The following is a 20,964-nucleotide window of genomic DNA, read 5'->3' as shown; positions in this document are numbered from 1 at the left end:
TAAAGAATGGTACCAACACATCCTCCAAGAACAACTTCTCCCAACCATCCAGGAACAGTTTGGTGACGAACAATGCCTTTTCCAGCATGATGGAGCACCTTGCCATAAGGCAAAAGTGATAACTAAGTGGCTCGGGGAACAAAACACCAATATTTTGGGTCCATGGCCTGGAAACTCCCCAGAACTTAATCCCATTGAGAACTTGTTGTCAATCCTCAAGAGGGGGGTGGACAAACAAAACCCCACAAATTCTGACAAACTCCAAGCATTGATTATGCAAGAGTGGGCTGCCATCAGTCAGGATGTGGCCCAGAAGTTAATTGACAGCATGCCAGGGCGGATTGCAGAGGTCTTGAAAAAGAAGGGTCAACACTGCAAATATTGACTCTTTGCATCAACTTCATGTAATTGTCAATAAAAGCCTTTGACACTTATGAAATGCTTGTAATTAGACTTCAGTATTCCATAGTAACATCTGACAAAAATATCTAAAGACACTGAAGCAGCAAACTTTGTGGAAATTAATATTTGTGTCATTCTCAAAACCTTTGGCCACGACTGTACATACGCTCACACACAAACACGCATATTGATGCCACACACTCACACTCACACACGCTGCTCTGCTTATTGTTTATCCTTATTGACTAGTCTTTTATAGCCCTACCCACGTACTGTATTACCTCAATTACCTCGTACCTCTGCAGATTGACTTAGTACTGGTACTCCTTGTGTATAGCCATGTTATTACCTGGTACTCCTTGTATATAGCCATGCTATTACCTGGTACTCCTTGTATATAGCCATGCTATTACCTGGTACTCCTTGTATATAGCCATGCTATTACCTGGTACTCCTTGTATATAGCCATGCTATTACCTGGTACTCCTTGTATATAGCCATGCTATTACCTGGTTCTCCTTGTATATAGCCATGCTATTACCTGGTTCTCCTTGTATATAGCCATGCTATTACCTGGTACTCCTTGTATATAGCCATGCTATTACCTGGTTCTCCTTGTATATAGCCATGCTATTACCTGGTACTCCTTGTATATAGCCATGCTATTACCTGGTTCTCCTTGTATATAGCCATGCTATTACCTGGTTCTCCTTGTATATAGCCATGCTATTACCTGGTTCTCCTTGTATATAGCCATGCTATTACCTGGTTCTCCTTGTATATAGCCATGCTATTACCTGGTTCTCCTTGTATATAGCCATGCTATTACCTGGTTCTCCTTGTATATAGCCATGCTATTACCTGGTTCTCCTTGTATATAGCCATGCTATTACCTGGTTCTCCTTGTATATAGCCATGCTATTACCTGGTTCTCCTTGTATATAGCCATGCTATTACCTGGTTCTCCTTGTATATAGCCATGCTATTACCTGGTACTCCTTGTATATAGCCATGCTATTACCTGGTACTCCTTGTATATAGCCATGCTATTACCTGGTACTCCTTGTATATAGCCATGTTATTACCTGGTTCTCCTTGTATATAGCCATGCTATTACCTGGTTCTCCTTGTATATAGCCATGCTATTACCTGGTTCTCCTTGTATATAGCCATGCTATTACCTGGTTCTCCTTGTATATAGCCATGCTATTACCTGGTACTCCTTGTATATAGCCATGTTATTACCTGGTACTCCTTGTATATAGCCATGCTATTACCTGGTTCTCCTTGTATATAGCCATGCTATTACCTGGTTCTCCTTGTATATAGCCATGCTATTACCTGGTTCTCCTTGTATATAGCCATGCTATTACCTGGTACTCCTTGTATATAGCCATGCTATTACCTGGTACTCCTTGTATATAGCCATGCTATTACCTGGTACTCCTTGTATATAGCCATGCTATTACCTGGTTCTCCTTGTATATAGCCATGCTATTACCTGGTACTTCCTCTGTATAGCCATGTTATGTTTTTATGTTTTACTAGTTAATTTTTTATATTTGTCTTACTTTTTAACACTACACTGTTTCCCATGGGCTCATAAGTAAGCATTCCACTGTAAAGTCTACACCTGTTGTATTCGACTCATGTGGCCAATATCATTTGATAGGCAGGTTTTCATTTTGAGTTGTGACCCCTACAGAAAGATACTATTGTTAGAGTGCAGACTGTGATAAAAAGTAGGCTATAGACTTGTAATTCCCATCCTCATTCAGAATAAATATATAGTTGGTAACAATATATTTGAATACTATGCTACAGTAGTAGTTCTAGCATAAGACAATGTTACGTGTGGGGTTCCCATAGTTTACTTCCAGTAAAAGTACTTTCTGTAGTGCCTCTTTCAGCCCTTATGCTGCCTGTCCCCCGTCATTTCTGATGCAGTTATATCACTTTATTTAGGATAATCAATGTTTTATAGGCCGATCATGCAAATACCTCATGCAAACAAACACTTCTTACTCGTTACATTTATACAGATACAAAACTTTCAATCAATAATTCACTGGTGCAACAGTCACCATAATTTCCATTCTGACATTACATGTATCCATCTCAGTGCCATTCGTTGCTGTCAAAGTACAGTTCTAGGTCATTGTACCATAGGTAAATCAAATCAAGGTTTAGGAAGATAGGTCACATGGACTTCATCCACAAAGATTCAAATGATTTTAGAACTGTATAGCACTGAGACCAAGACATCTCTCGCTGTCTACTAGCACTGACTGCTGATAGTAAGTTAATTTTTCTTCAATAAAGTAGCTATGACATGTGGTTGTCCCACCTAGCCATCTTAAAACCTCTACGGGATCGGTGTCCCCCCACGGGACGGTTGAGCTGATGTAGGCTAATGCGATTAGCATGAGGTTGTAAGTAACAAGAACATTTCCCAGGACATAGACATATCTGATATTGGCAGAAAGCTTAAATTCTTGTTCATCTAACTGCACTGTTCAATTTACAGTAGCTATTAGAGTGAAAGAATACCATGCTATTGTTTGAGGAGAGTGCACAGTTATGAAAATGTATTAATAAACCAATTAGGCACATTTGGACAGTCTTGATACAACATTTTGAACATACATATAATGGTTCATTGGATCAGTCTAAAACCTTGCACATACACTGCTGCCATCTAGTGACCAAAATCTAAATTGCCCCTTAACTGGAATAATACTTTGTGAACTTTCTCTTGCATTTCAAAGAAGATTATAAAAAAATATAAACGCATGTTTTTTCCTTTGGAATATCTTTTACCAGATCTAATGTGTGAAAGCCATGGTATGGTTGGTATGGAAAGCCATGGTATCAATAATATGCATATCCTTGCTTCAGGTCCTGAGTTACAGGCAGTTAGATTTGGGTATGTCATTTTAGGAAAACATTTTTAAAAAAGGGTCCGATCCTATCAAGATAAATGCACTAAGTCTCTCTGGATAAGAGCATCTGCTAAATGCCTAAAATGTAAATGTAAAATGTCTTCCCCAACCAGCTCTCTGGACTTCCGAAGACACAGTTGCATGCACCCTCCCATATAGCGTTTTTGTCTTCCTCCACAACTACCGCTCTGAGACCCAGAGCTATTGCCTCACGGATTTGGTCCTCTGTCCTTTGCAGCCTTTAGCGGGGACACCACTGACTGTTTTCCTAGCTTCTTGAAGACTAGAACTAGCTAGCTATACATCCACCCCTCACACAAAGGCTTGAAATGCTTCAAGTTGCTTCTATTTTAATTCAATCCCTAAATTGGTCGTTACAATGTGGCAGTGTCGTCTCTATCTCTTTTTCAGAAAGGTCCATCAGAGTTTTTCTTCCCACAGTTTCAGTTAGCTAGACTATCTTTAGCTTGGCTTGTTTACCTCTCTAGTCGGGGCATAGCAAATTGACGAGGAAGCGTGCGAGGGCGTTGAGCATGCAAATAGCGTGCATATGAGAACCAGTCTAAAAGTTGCTAAACACTTGAGCTAACTTCCCCTTTTCCAAGCCTGAGTTATCAGACCACTGAGTCACAGCTCGCTATTTAGTCACGTGGGTCGCACGCCTCTGGCCATCGTCAAAAGCCTCTTCAAATAGTATCTAAAATAAGGCATCTGTCTTATTCCCCCCCACCTTGCAAGGTTAGGTAGAGTTAGGGTCAGAGTTAGTGTTAGTTAGGGCCAGGATTAGTTAGGGCCAGGATTAGTTAGGGCCAGGGTCAAGTTTAGTTAGGGCCAGGGTCAGTTAGGGTCAGCATTAAGGTTAGCTAGGGTCAGCTATAACTCTCTACTGACCTGCACCTCCTCTCCCACAGCAACACTTTTATGGAGGTGAAGGCCATCTCCAACCAGATCTGGAAGTTCCAGAGATATCAGCTGATTATGATCTTCCATGACCGTCCGATCCTCCCTCCGCCCCTCATCGTGTTCAGCCACCTCTACCTCCTGTTCAGAAGCTTTCGCTGCACCAAGAAGAACGATGGAGATCTGAACGAGAAGGACAGAGGACTCAGTGAGTGTCTTTTTCATTAAAGTAACTAGAGTAGCATTGAAAAAACTCCTAGTCAGGGATGTTTACTAAAAGCATAGTTCCACAAACGGTCCTTAGTGCAGAGTGATGTAGATATTTTCAGTCAAGTGGATTACAAAGATGAGTGCATACTGGATGGCACAAACTCTGAACACTTTTCCCCATCATAGTGTTGTGCTAGTGCATCAATGCAAAGTAAGTTGCCTGTTCCAGCCAACCATTGTCATGCTCAGGGGTGCAACTTTGGTTTTAGAAGTGGGGTGGACATAACCTGGCGGGGCTTCTGAAGGTCTTCCCTTAGAATTGTTTGGGCATCTAAAGCTTGTTTCCTGCTTTTCTACATAATCTAAAATGATCGTTTTGGGGTTATTTTTGGGTCACATTTATTTTAAATAAGAATAGAATATGTTTAGGACTTCAAAAGAACACCCGCCACCTGCAAAATGTGGGTAGATATTGGCGTGTAAGATGTTTATTTCCCTATGCACGTTAAGACCACATAAGAGCGCCACGGTGCGAGCATTTTACTCTCGCTTGCAAAAAAAAATAAAAAGTCAAGTATGATCACATTTATAGTAAAATAAAGTATTTCTGCTGTTTTGCTTCCTAGCTGGTAAAGTAATCACACAATGTCAAAACTATGAATCCTATATAGCCCATCACACTTCACACTGCCTGGTTGGGGTCTGTGCACACATTTTTAGAAGCACACAGGCATAAAAGTTGGTCTAATTTCAAATCAAATCGTTATTTGTCACTTAGGAGAATACAACAGGTGTAGACCTTACAGTGAAATGCTTACTTACAAGCCCTTAACCAACAATTATTTAAGAAGTTAAAAAGTAAAATGTTTTTTAAGTAAAAAAATAGATAAGTAGAAAATAAAAGTAACAAATAATTAAACAGCAGCAGTAAAATAACAATAGCGAGGCTATATACAGGGGGAACCGGTACAGAGTCAATGGGCGGGGACACCGGTTAGTCGAGGTAATATGTACATGTAGGTAGCGTTAAAGTGACCATGTATAGATAATAAACAGAGTAGCAACAGCGTAAAAGAAGGGTCTGGGTAGCCCTTTGATTAGCTGTTCAGGGTTGAAAAGGTCACATCTTTCCAAAACATCATATGTGTGATTAGGCAACCCTCATGAACTGTAAATCAGTCATTTCTCCAACAGATGTCAAAGAAAAAAAAACACACAAACACACACACACACACACACCAAGGATGGAGTGACACAGTGCGTGGCTTAATAACACAGAGCTTGTAATGGCATTACCATAATCTCTAGGCTGTGCCAAGTTCAACAAGATGCCCCGCTTGACTGTAGCTCGCTGTCTGAGCACAGCGACCTTGAAAAAAAGGCCCAAAGTGAAGCATGGCCCTAAATTTAAGATGCTTTTGGGTGACAGCGGGAGAACCATTAGGGTAGGAAGCATAATTCGACCTCAGGAACGTTCCTGAGGTCCTCCCAATCTGTGCAAGCCTAACCTTGACCATGTGGAATTAACCCCTAACAGTGAAAAGAAGGTGTTTACAGCAACAGTTTGCAATGACTTCTCTCCCCATAGGAATACATTGCCTGCTCCCCTAAATTCAACCTGAAGCCTATGTGGGTTATGAATGCCTTATGAATCTGTCTTCGATGACAATTCATCAAGTCACGATGAAGTCTACCTGTGTTGATTCTAAGCTTCCTGGAGCAACCGGAAGTGGTTAAATTCACCCTAAAGGTGTTTTGATATACCAAACCTGCAGATTGTGAAAATCACTGCATTCAACCCTGTCTAAATCAGTCAGTTCTTAACATAGACTTTAAACTCAGGATTCTGTAAAAGCCTACCCCAATGAGGATATGTGTTTACTTTAAGCTTCCTGTGCCAACCGGAAGTGCCTTAAATTGGGGTCACAGTGGCTGTTTCGAAGGGTTAAAAAAGTCACATCTTTCCAAAACTTCACGTGTGACTAGGTAACCCTCATGAACTGTAAATCAGTCATTTCTCCCATCAGATTCCAAGAAAATCTCACAAAACACAGAAAAGACAGAGTAACAGAGTGTGGAGCTTACAGACACACAGAGCCTGCAATAGTTACCTTTGTTCAAACTATCAAAGAACCGTCAGACCTAGAACTCTGAAACTTTAGAAACCTGTTCTAGAGCTCAAGGCGATAGTGCACAGTGAGTTGTGGCTCTAGAAGGTTCTCAGACTGAGAAACAGCCTCGTACATTTCCAATAACTTCAATACATTTTGACCATCACAAAAATGACAACATTTAGAAAAGTCCCAGAGTCGCAAGACTAGGTACATTGTAACCGCCTCGGCCCGTAGAGACAGACCCTAAAATTTCTGTTCGACAGCTCATTCAAGGACCTCGTAGCAACGCCTGGAAAATGTGGATTTCAGCACCAATTAAGGTCGCTGCTCGGGCTCCAAATGACCTATCGAGCCGTAACTTGGGATTCGGGGTTGCCTCAGCTAGGCATACGCATAATGTCAGAACTGGACCCGCAACTAGAACGTAACTACATGTTTTATGTTTTTATTATGGTTTAAACAGAAGGCACTGTGAATTTTGGGCCTGCTTTGAAATATGTGATAGTTGGCTTCTAAACGAGTTGGAAAAAGTAGGTGTGGTGTCAGTTGAGTCAGAATGATATCTAATTGACTGATGGATGGTGACTTGCTTGCTGACTTTTGTCCATTTGAAATATGTTTAAACAGTGATAGACCAAATTGACATTCTGAAATCAACACCAACGAGCAATGGACAGGAACCAGAATCAATGCCCGGCCATCCTGAGTTCATCGGGCCAGTCAATTACGCATTGCCGCAGTATTTTTGAGCATGTCAAATTCGTGATGTTAAATGCCCATTGAAACATATTGCAAATGGACAGCCATGCGCCTGGTGATTGGAACTTGTTACCAGGAGAACATTTAAAACATTTTTTTAATGCCTTTAGGGAGGTGCAAGGGGTCCACGGTTGGGTAGGGAGCACCCCCCACCCATGCCCATCCAGTAGGCGGTGGCCCTAGTCATTTGACTTTTTTTTAAATTGTTAAAAAAACGACAGAGTCCCACTTCTCCCTCAACATGACAAATACACCATCTAGGTTGATTCATGGCTTAACATAGTGCTATATATCATTTGGGCAGTATAAATGCCATTTGGACATGGTTCACTAACATTTGGGTTTGGAAACTGACTTTGCAATATGAACATTTACGGTGGAGCGCGCTCGCCATCTATTGGATGTTTGCTGTGCGACACTTGGCATTTGCCATATGACATTGCCATAAGCTTTGAATGAAATGCCGTCCATTTGAGTGGTATTGGACACCGTGTATATGTTTCGTACAGTGCCAATATGTTGCCATTCATTTTGTCCATTTCAGGGGGGTCTTCCCTTACATTGGAAAAACAGCCACTTCAAAATAATGGCACTTCCTGGATGGATTTTCCTCAGGTTTTCGCATGCCATTTCAGTTCTGTTATCCTCTAACATCTAGACGTTCCGCTAGCGGAACACCTGCTCCAATATCCAATGATAGGCGTGGCGCGAATTACAAATTCCTCAAAAATACAAAAACTTCAATTTTTCAAACATATAACTATTTCACAGCATTTTAAAGACAAGACTCTCCTTTATCTAACCACACTGTCCGATTTCAAAAAGGCTTTACAGCGAAAGCAAAACATTAGATTATGTCAGCAGAGTACCAAGCCAGAAATAATCAGACACCCATTTTTCAAGCTAGCATATAATGTCACAAAAAACAAAACCACAGCTAAATGCAGCACTAACCTTTGATGATCTTCATCAGATGACAACCCTAGGACATTATGTTATACAATGCATGCATGTTTTGTTCAATCAAGTTCATATTTATATCAAAAACCAGCTTTTTTACATTAGCATGTGACGTTCAGAACTAGCATACCCCGCGCAAACATCCGGTGAATTTACAAAATTACTCAAGATAAACGTTCAAAAAAACATAACAATTATTTTAAGAATTATAGATACAGAACTCCTCTATGCACTCGATATGTCCAATTTTAAAATAGCTTTTCGGTGAAAGCACATTTTGCAATATTCTCAGTAGATAGCCCAGCCATCACGGCTAGCCATTTAGACACCGACCAAGTTTAGCCCTGATCAAACTCCGATTTACTATTACAAAAGTTTCATTACCTTTGTTGTCTTCATCAGAATGCACTCCCAGGACTGCTACTTCATTAACAAATGTTGGTTTGGTCCAAAATAATCCATCGTTATATCCGAATGGTGAAGGGTCGCGCACATGGCGCAATTCGTGACAAAAAAATTCTAAATATTCCATTACCGTACTTCGAAGCATGTCAACCGCTGTTTAAAATCAATTTTTATGCCATTTCTCGTAGAAAAGCGATAATATTCCGACCGGGAATCTCCTTTTCGGCAAACAGAGGAAAAAAAAAAATCACAAAGACGGGGGCGGCCAGGTCACGCGCCTAAGCCCAGAGTCCCTTGATCGGCCACTTGAGAAAGGCGATAATGTGTTTCAGCCTGGGGCTGGGATGACGACATTCAGGTTTTTCCCGGGCTCTGAGCGCCTATGGACGACGTAGGAAGTGTCACGTTAGAGCAGAGATCCTTAGTAAAAGATAGAGATGGCAAAGAAGTTCCAGAAATGGTCAGACAGGCCACTTCCTGTAAAGGAATCTCTCAGGTTTTGACCTGCCATTTGAGTTCTGTTATACACAGACACCATTCAAACAGTTTTAGAAACTTTAGGGTGTTTTCTATCCATATATAATAAGTATATGCATATTCTAGTTACTGGGTAGGATTAGTAACCAGATTAAAATCGGGTACGTTTTTTATCCAGCCGTGAAAATACTGCCCCCTAGCCATAAGAGGTTAAACACACACATTATTTTTAAAGTTTTATAAACTTGAGTGTTTTCTATCCAAATCGACTAATTATATGCATATCCTAGCTTCTGGGCCTGAGTAGCAGGCAGTTTACTTTGGGCATGCTTTTCATCCAGAGGTGAAAATAGTGCCCCCAACCCTAGTGAGGTTAAGAAGCCTTTTGGACCTAGACTGGCGCTCTGGTACCATTTGCCATGCGGTAGCAGAGAGAACAGTCTATGACTAGGGTGGATGGAGTATTTGACAATTGTTAGGGCTTTCCTCTGACACCACCTGATATAGAGGTCCTGGATGTTGGGAAGATTGGCCCCAGTGATGAACTGGGCCATACGCACAACCCTCTGTAGTGCCTTGCGGTCAGAGACCGAGCAGTTGCCATACCAGGCAGTGATGAAAACAGTCAGGGTGCGCTCAATGGTGCAGTTGTAGAACCTTTTGAGGATCTGAGGACCCATGCCAAATCTTTTCAGTCTCCTGAGGGGTAATAGGCTCTGTAGTGCCCTATTCACAACTGTCTTTGGACCATGATAGTTTGTTGGTGATGTGGAAACCAAGGAACTTGAAGTTCTCAATTTGCTCCACTGCAGCCCCGTCAGTGAGAAAGGGGGCGTGCTCGGTCCTCTTTTTACTGTAGTCCACTATCATCTCCTTTGTCTTGATCACATTGAGTAAGAGGTTGTTGTCCTGGCACCACACAGCCAGGTCTCTGACCTCCTCCCTATAGGCCGTCTCATCGCTGTTGGTGATTAGGCCTACAACTGTTGTGTCGTCTGCAAACTTAGTGATGGCGTTGGAGTCATGCCTGGCCATGCAGTCATGAGTGAACATGGAGTACAGGAGGGGACTGAGCACACACCCCTGAGGGGCCCCCGTATTGAGGATCAGCATGGAAGATGTTTCGTTGCCTACCCTTATCACCTAGGGGCAGCCCGTCAGGAATCCAGGATTCTTTTGCAGAGGAAGGTGTGTAGTCCCAGGGTCCTTTGCCTAGTGATGAGCTTTGAGGGCGTGTTGGCAATGAATAGCATTCTCACATAGGTGTTCCTTTTGTCCAGGTGGGAAAGGGCAGTGTGGAGTGCAATAGAGATTGCATCATCTGTGGATCTGTTTGGGCGGTATGCAAATTGGAGTGGGTCTAGGGTTTCTGGGATAATGGCATTGATGTGAGCCATGACCAGCCTTTCAAAGCACTTCATGGCTGCAGACGTCAGTGCTATGGGTCGGTAGTCATTTAGGCAGGTTACCTTAGTGTTCCTGGGCACAGGGACTATGGTGGTCTTTTTGAAACATGTTGGTATTACAAATTCAGTGAGGGACAGGTTGAAAATGTCAGTAAAGACACTTGCCAGAGTGGTGGAAATATTGAATCAAATATTTCTCAGATACCGGACCTTGTGAATTCAAATAGACTTTATTACAGAAAGTAAGAAAGCAGAGCGATTCCATGGAAGAACTGACTCTCCATTCTTTGTACTTGGCTTCTACACAGTCTGACCCTTAGGTAACATCGTCACTCCACTTTATGAATCTTGTTGTCTTGCTTAGTTTCCATTCTCTTATTGGCTCAGACATTGGGGCATAGATTATATTGGTGGCATAACATGCACACTCCTACTGGTGCATATAACTGATTAGCTAATGTTCCTGTCCAAAGGTCTTCACATGTTCAGGCCGATGTTGTCTATGTATGATTAACCCATGTGCATGTCCAGTAGCCTTCACAAGATCAGATATGGCTCAGACCAGTCACATCTTGTTGGTCTACCTTGCCTCATCCATACAGATTTAGCTTACGTTCTGTTTCTTACATGTCTAATGGTTAATGCGATGTTGATCCAGCTTTGTTCACTCACATGGCCTCAGCCTTAATTCTGCTTACACATGTCTAATACTTAAACTTATATCGATTCCTCTTTCTACTTCAAAGAGAACAGTATATGTACTGAAAAAAAATAAAATAATAAAATACATTTTTTTTTTTTTTAAATCACCAGATGACTGGAAATTCTCTAACACCAGTTGGTCAACGCATGCTCAGAGTACACGTCCTGGTAATCCGTCTGGCCCTGCGGCCTTGTGAAGGTTGACCTGTTGAAAGGTCTTACTCACGTTGGCTATGGAGAGAGGATCACACAGTCGTCCTGAACATCTGATGCTCTCATGCATGCGTCAGTGTTGCTTGCCTCGAAGCGAGCATAGAAGTAATTTAGCTTGTCTGGTAGGCTCGTGACACTGGGCAGCTTGCGAATGTGCTTCCCTTTGTAGTCTGTAATAGTTTGCAAGCCCTGCCACATTTGACGAGCGTCAGAGCCGGTGTACTACGATTCATTCTTAGCTCTGTATTGACGCTTTGCCCATTTGATGGTTGTCAGACGGCATAGCGGGATTTCTTATAAGCATCTGGGTTAGAGTCCCGCTCCTTGAAAGCGGCAGCTCTGCCCTTAAGCTCAGTAAGGATATTGCCTATTATCCATGGCTTGCGTACGTACAGACACTGTGGGAATGATGTCATTGATGCATTGATGAAGCCAGTGACTGATGTGTACTCAATGCCATCGGAAGAATCCTGGAACATATTCCAGTCTGTGCTAGCAATACAGTCCTGTAGCTTAGCATCTGTGTCATCTGATGACTTCATTGGTGCTTCCTGCATTACATTCTGGTTGCACATTTAACATGTTGGTAGAAGTTACGTAAAAGGTAAAACGTATTAAAGTTTCCCTACATTAATGTCCCCGGCCACTAGGAATGAGCGTTTTCCTGTTTGCTTATGTCCTTACACAGCTCATTGAGTGCGGTTTTAGTGCCAGCATCGGTTTGTGGTGGTAAACAGCTACGAAAAATATAGATGAAAACTCTTGCTAAATAACATGGTCTACAGCTTATCATGAGATACTCTACCTCAGGTGAGGAAAAACTTGAGACTCCCTTAATATTAGATTTCGTGCACCAGCTGTTGTTTACAAATATACACAGACGCCACCCTGTTCTATCTTGCCGATGGACCGACAACTCAGCCAGCTGTATGTTATTCATGTCGTCGTTCAGCCACGACTCTGTCCAACATATTACAGTTTTTAATGTTCCGTTGGTAGGTAGGATATTCGTGATCGTAGCTCATCTATTTTGTTATCAAATGATTGTACGTTGGCTAATAGGACTGATGGCAGATTACCCACTCGCCATCGGAGCCTTGAGGGAGTCCGACCTATGTCCCCGATATCTCTATCTCATTCTCCTGCCAATGACAGGCTTTATCAGGTATCTGAAATAAATATTTTGTGTCTGACTCATTAAAGAAAAATCTTTGTCCAGTACGAGGTGTGTAATCACCGTCCTAATATCTAGAAGCTCTTTTCGGTCATAAGCGACGGTGGCAGAAACATTATGTACAAAATAAATTACAAATATCACGTCCTGACCAGCAGAGGGAGTAATTGTATTAGATTTTGGTCAGGACGTGGCAGTAGGGTTGTGTTGTATGGTTTTTCTAGTATGTCTGTTTCTTTGTTAGTCTGTGTGGCTCCCGATCAGGAACAGCTGGTTATCGTTGTTCCTGATTGGGAGTAATATATTAGGAGTGTGTTTTTCTCCTGGGGTTGTGGGTTGTTGTATTTCGCACTGCTGTGAGTATTAGCCTGTGAAACTGTCGGTCTGCCGTTCTTTGTTTTCATGTTTCTGTGTTCACATTTATTTAATAAATAATAATGAACATGCAACCCGCTGCGCCTTGGTCCGCTCTACACAACGACAACCGTTACAAAATAACGCAAAATAACAGCACAATTTGTTAGGAGACCGTAAAATGGCAGCCATCTCCTCTGGCACCAAAATGACTATCATAATCCTTTCCACCATTATCAACCCTAGTACTACAATTCAATGCTGTGTGTTTGCTTGTTGCAATAAGAGTGACTTGAGCATGTCTCGTGACCGGGGACACGTCGATTGTATCTAGTGTAAACTTCTGAGTTCTCCAACCACCAAGTGGCGCTCTTTTTCATGGTCCTTTGAGACAGGTTAGAGACAATTACCCTGGAGAAATCTGAGAAATGACCAGTAGGGTCTGCTCACAGTACGCTCAGTTCCCCAGCCAATTTCTGGTCTTGGATCAGGTCGGTCCTGACTAGTTACGCAAGCAGTTGAAGCCCTCGACCAACTCAACTGAACAGCGCCAAGCACTGTTCAATCCCCAGAAGAATCAGAGCCCAAGTCATAGGCCTCAGGCGACCATGCAGATCTCCTGGAGGTGCTGAGCAAGATGTAGAATGGGTGACTGCCTGCAGCTGACCATGGCCCAGGAACCAGGGCAGAAAGCCTCCCCAAGGTCGACGAGCAACCTACCCAGAGTCTCTGCCTAGATACTGGTACGACCAACCCTTTCAGACCATGTGGACCTCTTACGCCCACGCCTGGACACGGTCTGCCCCTCACCACATCAGTGGGACCTACCTAGGACAGTCATGACTCAGCTAAGGTGTGCCCTTCCAGAGGATGGGCACTCTGCCCCTCAGCACCTCCCCCGTCACCAATCTACTTGGAACCGGCTACTGGTTACTCAGCTCCAGCATACAAAGATGACAGTAGAGAGTTTGTTCACAAGATGGCCTTGATTACCATTTCAACATGTGCTCGTAGCTGATTGCCTGACTTGCTAACTATATTACATCTGAATTATACATTTTGGGTGATCTTAATTATAATTGGTTGATGCCAGCTTCCAAAATATATCTGCATTGAGCTAAATCTAACGCAACTGAACCAACTGTAAACACCCTGAAAATGTTTCAGATATTATTTTGATCAACTCCCCTCATAAGTACACAGCCAATGAAATGTTTGCTAATGAGTTCAGTGACCAAATAGGTCACATACACATGTTTAGCAGATGTTATTGCGAGTGTAGCGATATGCATGTGCTTCTAGTTCTGACAGGGCTGCAAAAATCTAACAATTCCAGAACAACTACCTAATACACACAAAGGAATATATACATATATGGATGAGCAACGACAGAGCAGCATAGGCAAGATGCAATAGATGGTATAAAATACAGTATATACACATATGAGATGAGTAATGCAAGATATGTAAACATTATTAAAGTGACTAGTGATCCATTGTTACGCACGCCTCTTGGAGGGGAGAAAGCAACACCCTGATACACTCAACTCCCCGTGGAGTGAAAGAGGTATGGGATTGCAGGTGCGGGTAAGGATGACAGAGGCAGAGTGTTTTACCATTTACAGGGAATTTATTTCCTTCACATGGGGAAAAGGGGCTGGACGGAACCAAAGCAAAGTAAGTAAAAGTTAAAGCTCCCTCTCCTACCTACCTATTCTTAGCGCCACCTGGCACACTAACTGCATAGTCACTTTAACCATATCTACCTCAATCAGCCCGACTAACCGGTGTCTGTATGTAGCCTCGCTACTGTGTATAGCCTGTCTTATTTCTTTACTTACCTATTGTTCACCTAACACCTTTTTTGCACTATTGGTTAGAGCCTGTAAGTAAGCATTTCACTGTAATACCTGTTGTATTCGGCGCACGTGACAAATAAACGTTGACTTGATTTGAAATACAGGGGACGGTCCGCCCAGGTCTTACCTAGTGTGCATAGACATATTAAATACTGCGGGTTATGTATGCCGGCAGGCCTCTTGCCTAAGTACTCCCAAGGAGCCTTCCCCTTCTCCCCGGGAACAAAAACAGAATAATACAAACTTAAAGTGAACAATTTCAATAATCAAAACATTTTTTTTAACATAAACATACCTCAGCAGGACCAGCTACAAAATACTTTACCAAAACTGGCTGAGCAACAACCAACACAAGACATCAAAGAAGCTCTCTCCACCCTAACAAAGAAACACTGGCTTATATCCAGCTGCAGAAGGAGTCTGTAATTGAAGACAGCTGTATCCCCTGACAAGAGGGCGGGATCAGAGCTCCAATTAGCAATGGGGGCGACCAATCAGCTGCTTTGGACTTCAGGAAGCCATTTCCTGAAATACACACATAAACACATACAAACCCATAACAACACAGAAACTGGGGAACGTAACATCCATTTATTAAAATGGCCAATGATTTCAAGTCTGTATGTAGGCAGCAGCCTCTCCGTGTTAGTGATGGCTGTTTTAACAGTCTGATGGCCTTGAGATAGAAGCTGTTTTCAGTCTCTCGGTCCCAGCTTTGATGCACCTGTACTGACCTCGCCTTCTGGATGGTAGTGGGGTGAACAGGCAGTGGCTCGGGTGGTTGTTGTCCTTGATTTTCTTTTTGCCTTTCCTGTGACATCAGTTGCTTTAGGCGTCCTGGAGGGCAGGTAGTTTGCCCCCAGTGATGCGTTGTGCAGACCGCACCACCCTCTGGAGAGCCCTGCTGTTGTGGGCGTTGCAGTACCAGGCGGTGACACAGCCCGACAGGTTGCTCTCAATTGTACATCTGTAAACGTTTGTGAGGGTTTTAGTTGACAAGCTAAATTTCTTCAGCCTCCTGAGGTGTGTGTGGACCATTTCAGTTTGTCCGTGATGTGTACGCCGTGGAACTTGAAACTTTCCACCCTCTCCACTGCTGTCCCGTCGATGTGGATAGGGGGGTGCTCCCTCTGCTGTTTCCTGAAGTCCACGATCATCTCCTTTGTCTTGTTGACGTTGAGTGAGAGGTTGTTTTCCTGACACAACACTCCGAGTGCCCTCACCTCCTCCCTATAGGCTGTCTCGTTGTTGTTGGTAATCAAGCCTACTACTGTTGTGTCGTCTGCAAACTTGATGATTGAGTTGGAGGCATGCATGCCCACGCAGTCATGGGTGAACAGGGAGTACAGGAGAGGGCTGAGAACACACCCTTGTGGAGCCTAAGTGTTGAGGATCAGCGAAGTGGAGATGTTGTTTCCTACCTTCACCACCTGGGGCGGCCCGTCAGGAATTCCAGGACCCACTTGCACAGAACTTGGAGGGTACTATGGTGTTGAATGCTGAGCTGTAGTCAATGAACAGCATTCTTACATAGGTATTCCTCTTGTCCAGATGGGATAGGGCAGTGTGCAGTGTGATGGCGATTGCATCGTCTGTGGACCTATTGGGGCGGTACGCACATTGAAGTAGGTCTAGGGTGTCAGGTAAGGTAGAGGTGATATGATCCTTGACTAGTCTTTCAAAGCACTTCATGATGACAGAAATGAGTGCTATGGGGCGATAGTCATTTAGTTCAGTTACCTTTGCCTTTTTGGGAACAGGAACAATGGTGGCCATCTTGAAGCATGTGGGGACAGCAAACTGGGATAGGGAGCGATTAAACACACCAGCCAGCTGGTCAGCACATGCTCTGAGGACGCGGCTAGGGATGCCGTCTGGGCCGGCACTCTTGCGAGGGTTAACACGTCACATCAGCCACAGAAGGAGAGCCCACAGTCCTTGGCATCGGTGGCGCTGTATTATCCTCAAAGCGGGCTAAGAAGGGGTTTAGTTTGCCTGGAAGCAAGAAGTCGGTCTCTGTGACGAGGCTGGTTTTCTTTTTGTAGTCCATGATTGACTGTAGACATACGTCTCATGTCTGAGCCATTGAACTGCGACTCCACTTTGTCTCTACTGACATTTCGCTTGTTTGATTGGTTTGTATTTGGCCATATTCCCAGTCACCTCTCCATGGTTAAATGCGGTGGATTGCGCTTTCAGTTTTGAAGCGTGGATTCCGATTGGTCAGACCAGCGTTGAATAGTCCTTATCTCTGATACATCCTGTTTGAGTTTCTGCCTATAGGAAGGGAGGTGCAAAATGGAGTCATGGTCAAGAGGAGTGCGGGGGAGGGCCTTGTATGCATCACGGAAGTTAGAGTAGCAGTGATCCAGAGTTTTGCCTGCACGAGTGCTACAATCAATATGCTGATAAAATTTAGGTAGCCTTGTTCTCAAATTTGCTTTGTTAAAATCCCCAGCTACAATAAATGCAGCCTCAGGATATATGGTTTCCAGTTTGCATAAAGTCCAGTGAAGTTCCTTGAGGGCCGTCGTGGTATCAGCTTGAGGGGGATATACACGGCTGTGACAATAACCAACAAGAATTCTCTTGAGAGATAATATGGTTGGCATCTCTGACTCGGATCAGGCTCAACATTATTTACTTCTTTGCTCAACTCTATTACTGATAAGCATGCACCGTTCAAGAAGCTAGGGGTAAAGCATAGAGATAATTCATGGTGCATGCATGAACTATCAGAAACTTCAGGAGAGAAATTTAGCTTGGGCTAAGGCTGACTGATTCTACGTCTGGGCTAAGGCTGACTGATTCTACGTCTGGGCTAAGGCTGACTGATTCTACGTCTGGGCTAAGGCTGACTGATTCTACATCTGGGCTAAGGCTGACTGATTCTACATCTGGGCTAAGGCTGACTGATTCTACGTCTGGGCTAAGGCTGACTGATTCTACGTCTGGGCTAAGGCTGACTGATTCTACGTCTGGGCTAAGGCTGACTGATTCTACGTCTGGGCTAAGGCTGACTGATTCTACGTCTGGGCTAAGGCTGACTGATTCTACGTCTGGGCTAAGGCTGACTGATTCTACGTCTGGGCTAAGGCTGACTGATTCTACGTCTGGGCTAAGGCTGACTGATTCTACCACTGACTGGCAGTTCTTCAGACGCTTGAGAAATAGATGTCTATCCCTGGTTAGAAAAGCAAAATAAACAAGCTTTTTGAACTGTGTATCTGAGAATGGTGTGAATCCAGCTGCTTTATGGAATGTAGTCACATCTCTGAAACAAAACTCCATTACCCCAGCAGGTTATGACAGCCTCTGTTCCCATAACAGATAAGATGGAAATGTGTGGTGCTTTTAATAACCACTTTGCCACAGAGGGCCACCTATTTGATAGAATAGCTTCTGAAAACTCTGAGAGGAGTCCTATACTCACCTCGAGCCAGGTTGTAGACAACGATACATTCTCAGATACACATTCCTCTTTATCATTTCAATCACTTGATGTCTATAATGTACAAGTGCCTTATTGAAGATCGATGTAAATAAATCCACTGGGGCTGACTCACTTGATTCCTTTTTGCTGCGGCTTTCTGCCGAACTTATCATTAAAGTTGAACTATGCAGATATCGCTCCTGGTTGCTAAAACTGTAATAGTTGGCCTAATTGCAGTATTTGTGACAAAATAAGCTAGTATAGTGTGTAGAGAATCATTGTACAATCTAAGCCACTGGAAATACGTTTTCCATAAACAAACATATTGTTGTTTCAGCTGTTTGAAGCTGGTGTACAAACTGAAAGTGAAAGATGCAAAAACTAAACTGAAGAACAGGAAGCATAGAAATAGCGCACATAGAACAGATCTACAGCTTCTTAGACTTGCTTTCAAGTAGAAAGATAGATCTATAACTCACATTTCTATGTGAATTTGGTCAGGTCGCCCAAAAAGTTACATATTGCCACATTAATCTATATTTTAGCTTGACAATTGTTTCCATAAGATCTGGAAAACAGCACAAGTATTTTCCTTACACAAAGGTGGAGACCCTTCTGGCTTGGATAACTACGGTCCAATTTCCAGGCTATCTTGCCTGGCCAACTCTCAGCTTAGAAATGATTTAACTTCTCATTGTATTCTTAAATGAGCACCAATGTGGTTTTAGACCTGGACATAGCACTGTTTCAGCAGCTACACTTGTCTTACATGATGTGCTATATTGTTTAGACCATAAAAATCATTGTGCTGCCTTATTGACCTGTCGAAGGCATTTGATACAGTTGAACATGTCTTACTTGTTCAAAGGTTGTCTGAAATAAGCCTACAGTCGTGGCCAAAAGTTTTGAGAATGACACAAATATTAATTTCCACAAAGTTTGCTACTTCAGTGTCTTTAGATATTTCTGTCAGATGTTACTTTGGAATTCTGAAGTATAATTACAAGCATTTCATAAGTGTCAAATGCTTTTATTGACAATGACATGAAGTTGATGCAAAGAGTCAATATTTGCAGTGTTGACCCTTCTTTTTCAAGACCTCTGCAATCCGCCCTGGCATGCTGTCAATTAACTTCTGGGCCACATCCTGACTGATGGCAGCCCATTCTTGCATAATCAATGCTTGGAGTTTGTCAGAATTTGTGGGGTTTTGTTTGTCCACCTGCCTCTTGAGGATTGACCACAAGATCTCAATGGGATTAACCTCTTTTGGGTAGGGGGCAGTATTTTGAATTTTGGATGAATGAGGTGTAACTGCCTGTTACTTCAGGCCCAGAAGCTAGGATATGCATATGCAGTATTAGGTAGTATTGGATAGAAAACACTCTAAAGTTTCCAAAACTGTTAAAATAATGTCTGAGTATAACAGAACTGATATGGCAGGCGAAAACCTGAGGAAAATCCATCCAGGAAGTGGGATATTTTTGATGTGGGTACACCTCTATTGAATGCCTATACAGTATCTAAATGGTTAGGACCCAGATTGCAGTTCCTATGGCTTCCACTAGATGTCAACAGTCTTTAGACATTGTTTCAAGCTTGTATTCTGAAAAATGAGGAAGAATGAGACCATTTTCTATGTGGACTCTAGAATGAACCAGAGCTGTTTTGCGCCCGTGACCGATTGCTCGCCGTTCGTTGTTTTTCCTTTCTATTGAAGACGCTATTGTCCGGTTGAAATCTTATCGATTATTTAGACAATAGACAACCTGAGGATTAATTATAAACATTGTTTGACATGTTTCGACAAACTTTACCAGTACTATTAGGATGTATTCGTCTACATGTCGTGACCGCCTTTGAGCCAGTGGATTACTGAACAAAACACGCCAACAAAACAGGGCTTTTGGGACATAAAGAGGGACTTTATTGAACAAAACAAACATTTATTGTGTAACAGGGACTCTTGTGACTGCAACCATATGAAGATCATCAAAAGGTAAGTGATTATTAGTATCGCTATTTCTGACACTAGCGTCCCACCTACCCATAAGAAGTTAAGGTCTGGGGAGTTTCCTGGCCATGGACCCAAAATATCGATGTTTTGTTCCCCGAGCAACTTAGTTATCACTTTTGCCTTATGGCAAGGTGCTCCATCATGCTGGAAAAGGCATTGTTCATCACCAAACAGTTCCTAGAAGGTTGTGAGAAGTTGCTCACAGAGGATGTGTTGATACCATTCTTTATTCATGGCTGTGTTCTTAGGCAAAATTGTGAGTGAGCCCACTGCCTTGCTGAGAAGCAACCCCACACATGAATTGTCTCAGGATGCTTTACTGTTGGCATAACACAGGACTGATGGTAGCGTTCACCTTGTCTTCTCTGGACAAGCTTTTTTCCATATGCCCCAAACAATCGGAAAGGGGATTCAGAGAAAATGCCTTTAGCCCAGTCCTCAGCAGTCCAATCCCTGTACCTTGTGCAGTCAGTCCCTGATGTTTTTCCTAGAGAGAAGTGGCTTCTTTGCTGCCCCTCTTGACACCAGGCCATCCTCCAAAAGTCTTCGCACCACTGTGCGTGCAGATGCACGCACACCTGCCTGCTGCCATTCCTGAGCAAGCTCTGTACTGGTGGTTCCCCGATCCCGCAGCTGA

General features: G+C 43.0%; 1 protein-coding gene across 1 annotated transcript in view; it reads left to right on the top strand.

The window, feature by feature from the left end:
• LOC106561862 (transient receptor potential cation channel subfamily M member 1) overlaps positions 1-20,964 on the top strand; it is a 116,193-nt gene that overhangs the window by 88,260 nt on the left and 6,969 nt on the right. Inside the window, exon 25 of the mRNA XM_082956655.1 lies at positions 4,256-4,452. Within this exon, the coding sequence (XP_082812781.1) occupies positions 4,256-4,452 (197 nt within the window). The remainder of the gene's footprint in view (positions 1-4,255; positions 4,453-20,964) is intronic.

The sequence above is a fragment of the Salmo salar genome, chromosome 10 (genome assembly GCF_965601325.2).
Source record: "Salmo salar chromosome 10, fSalSal1, whole genome shotgun sequence".
Lineage (NCBI taxonomy): Eukaryota > Metazoa > Chordata > Actinopteri > Salmoniformes > Salmonidae > Salmo > Salmo salar.
The sequence above is the reverse complement of the archived record's forward strand: the minus strand, read 5'-3'. Positions and strand labels throughout refer to the sequence as shown.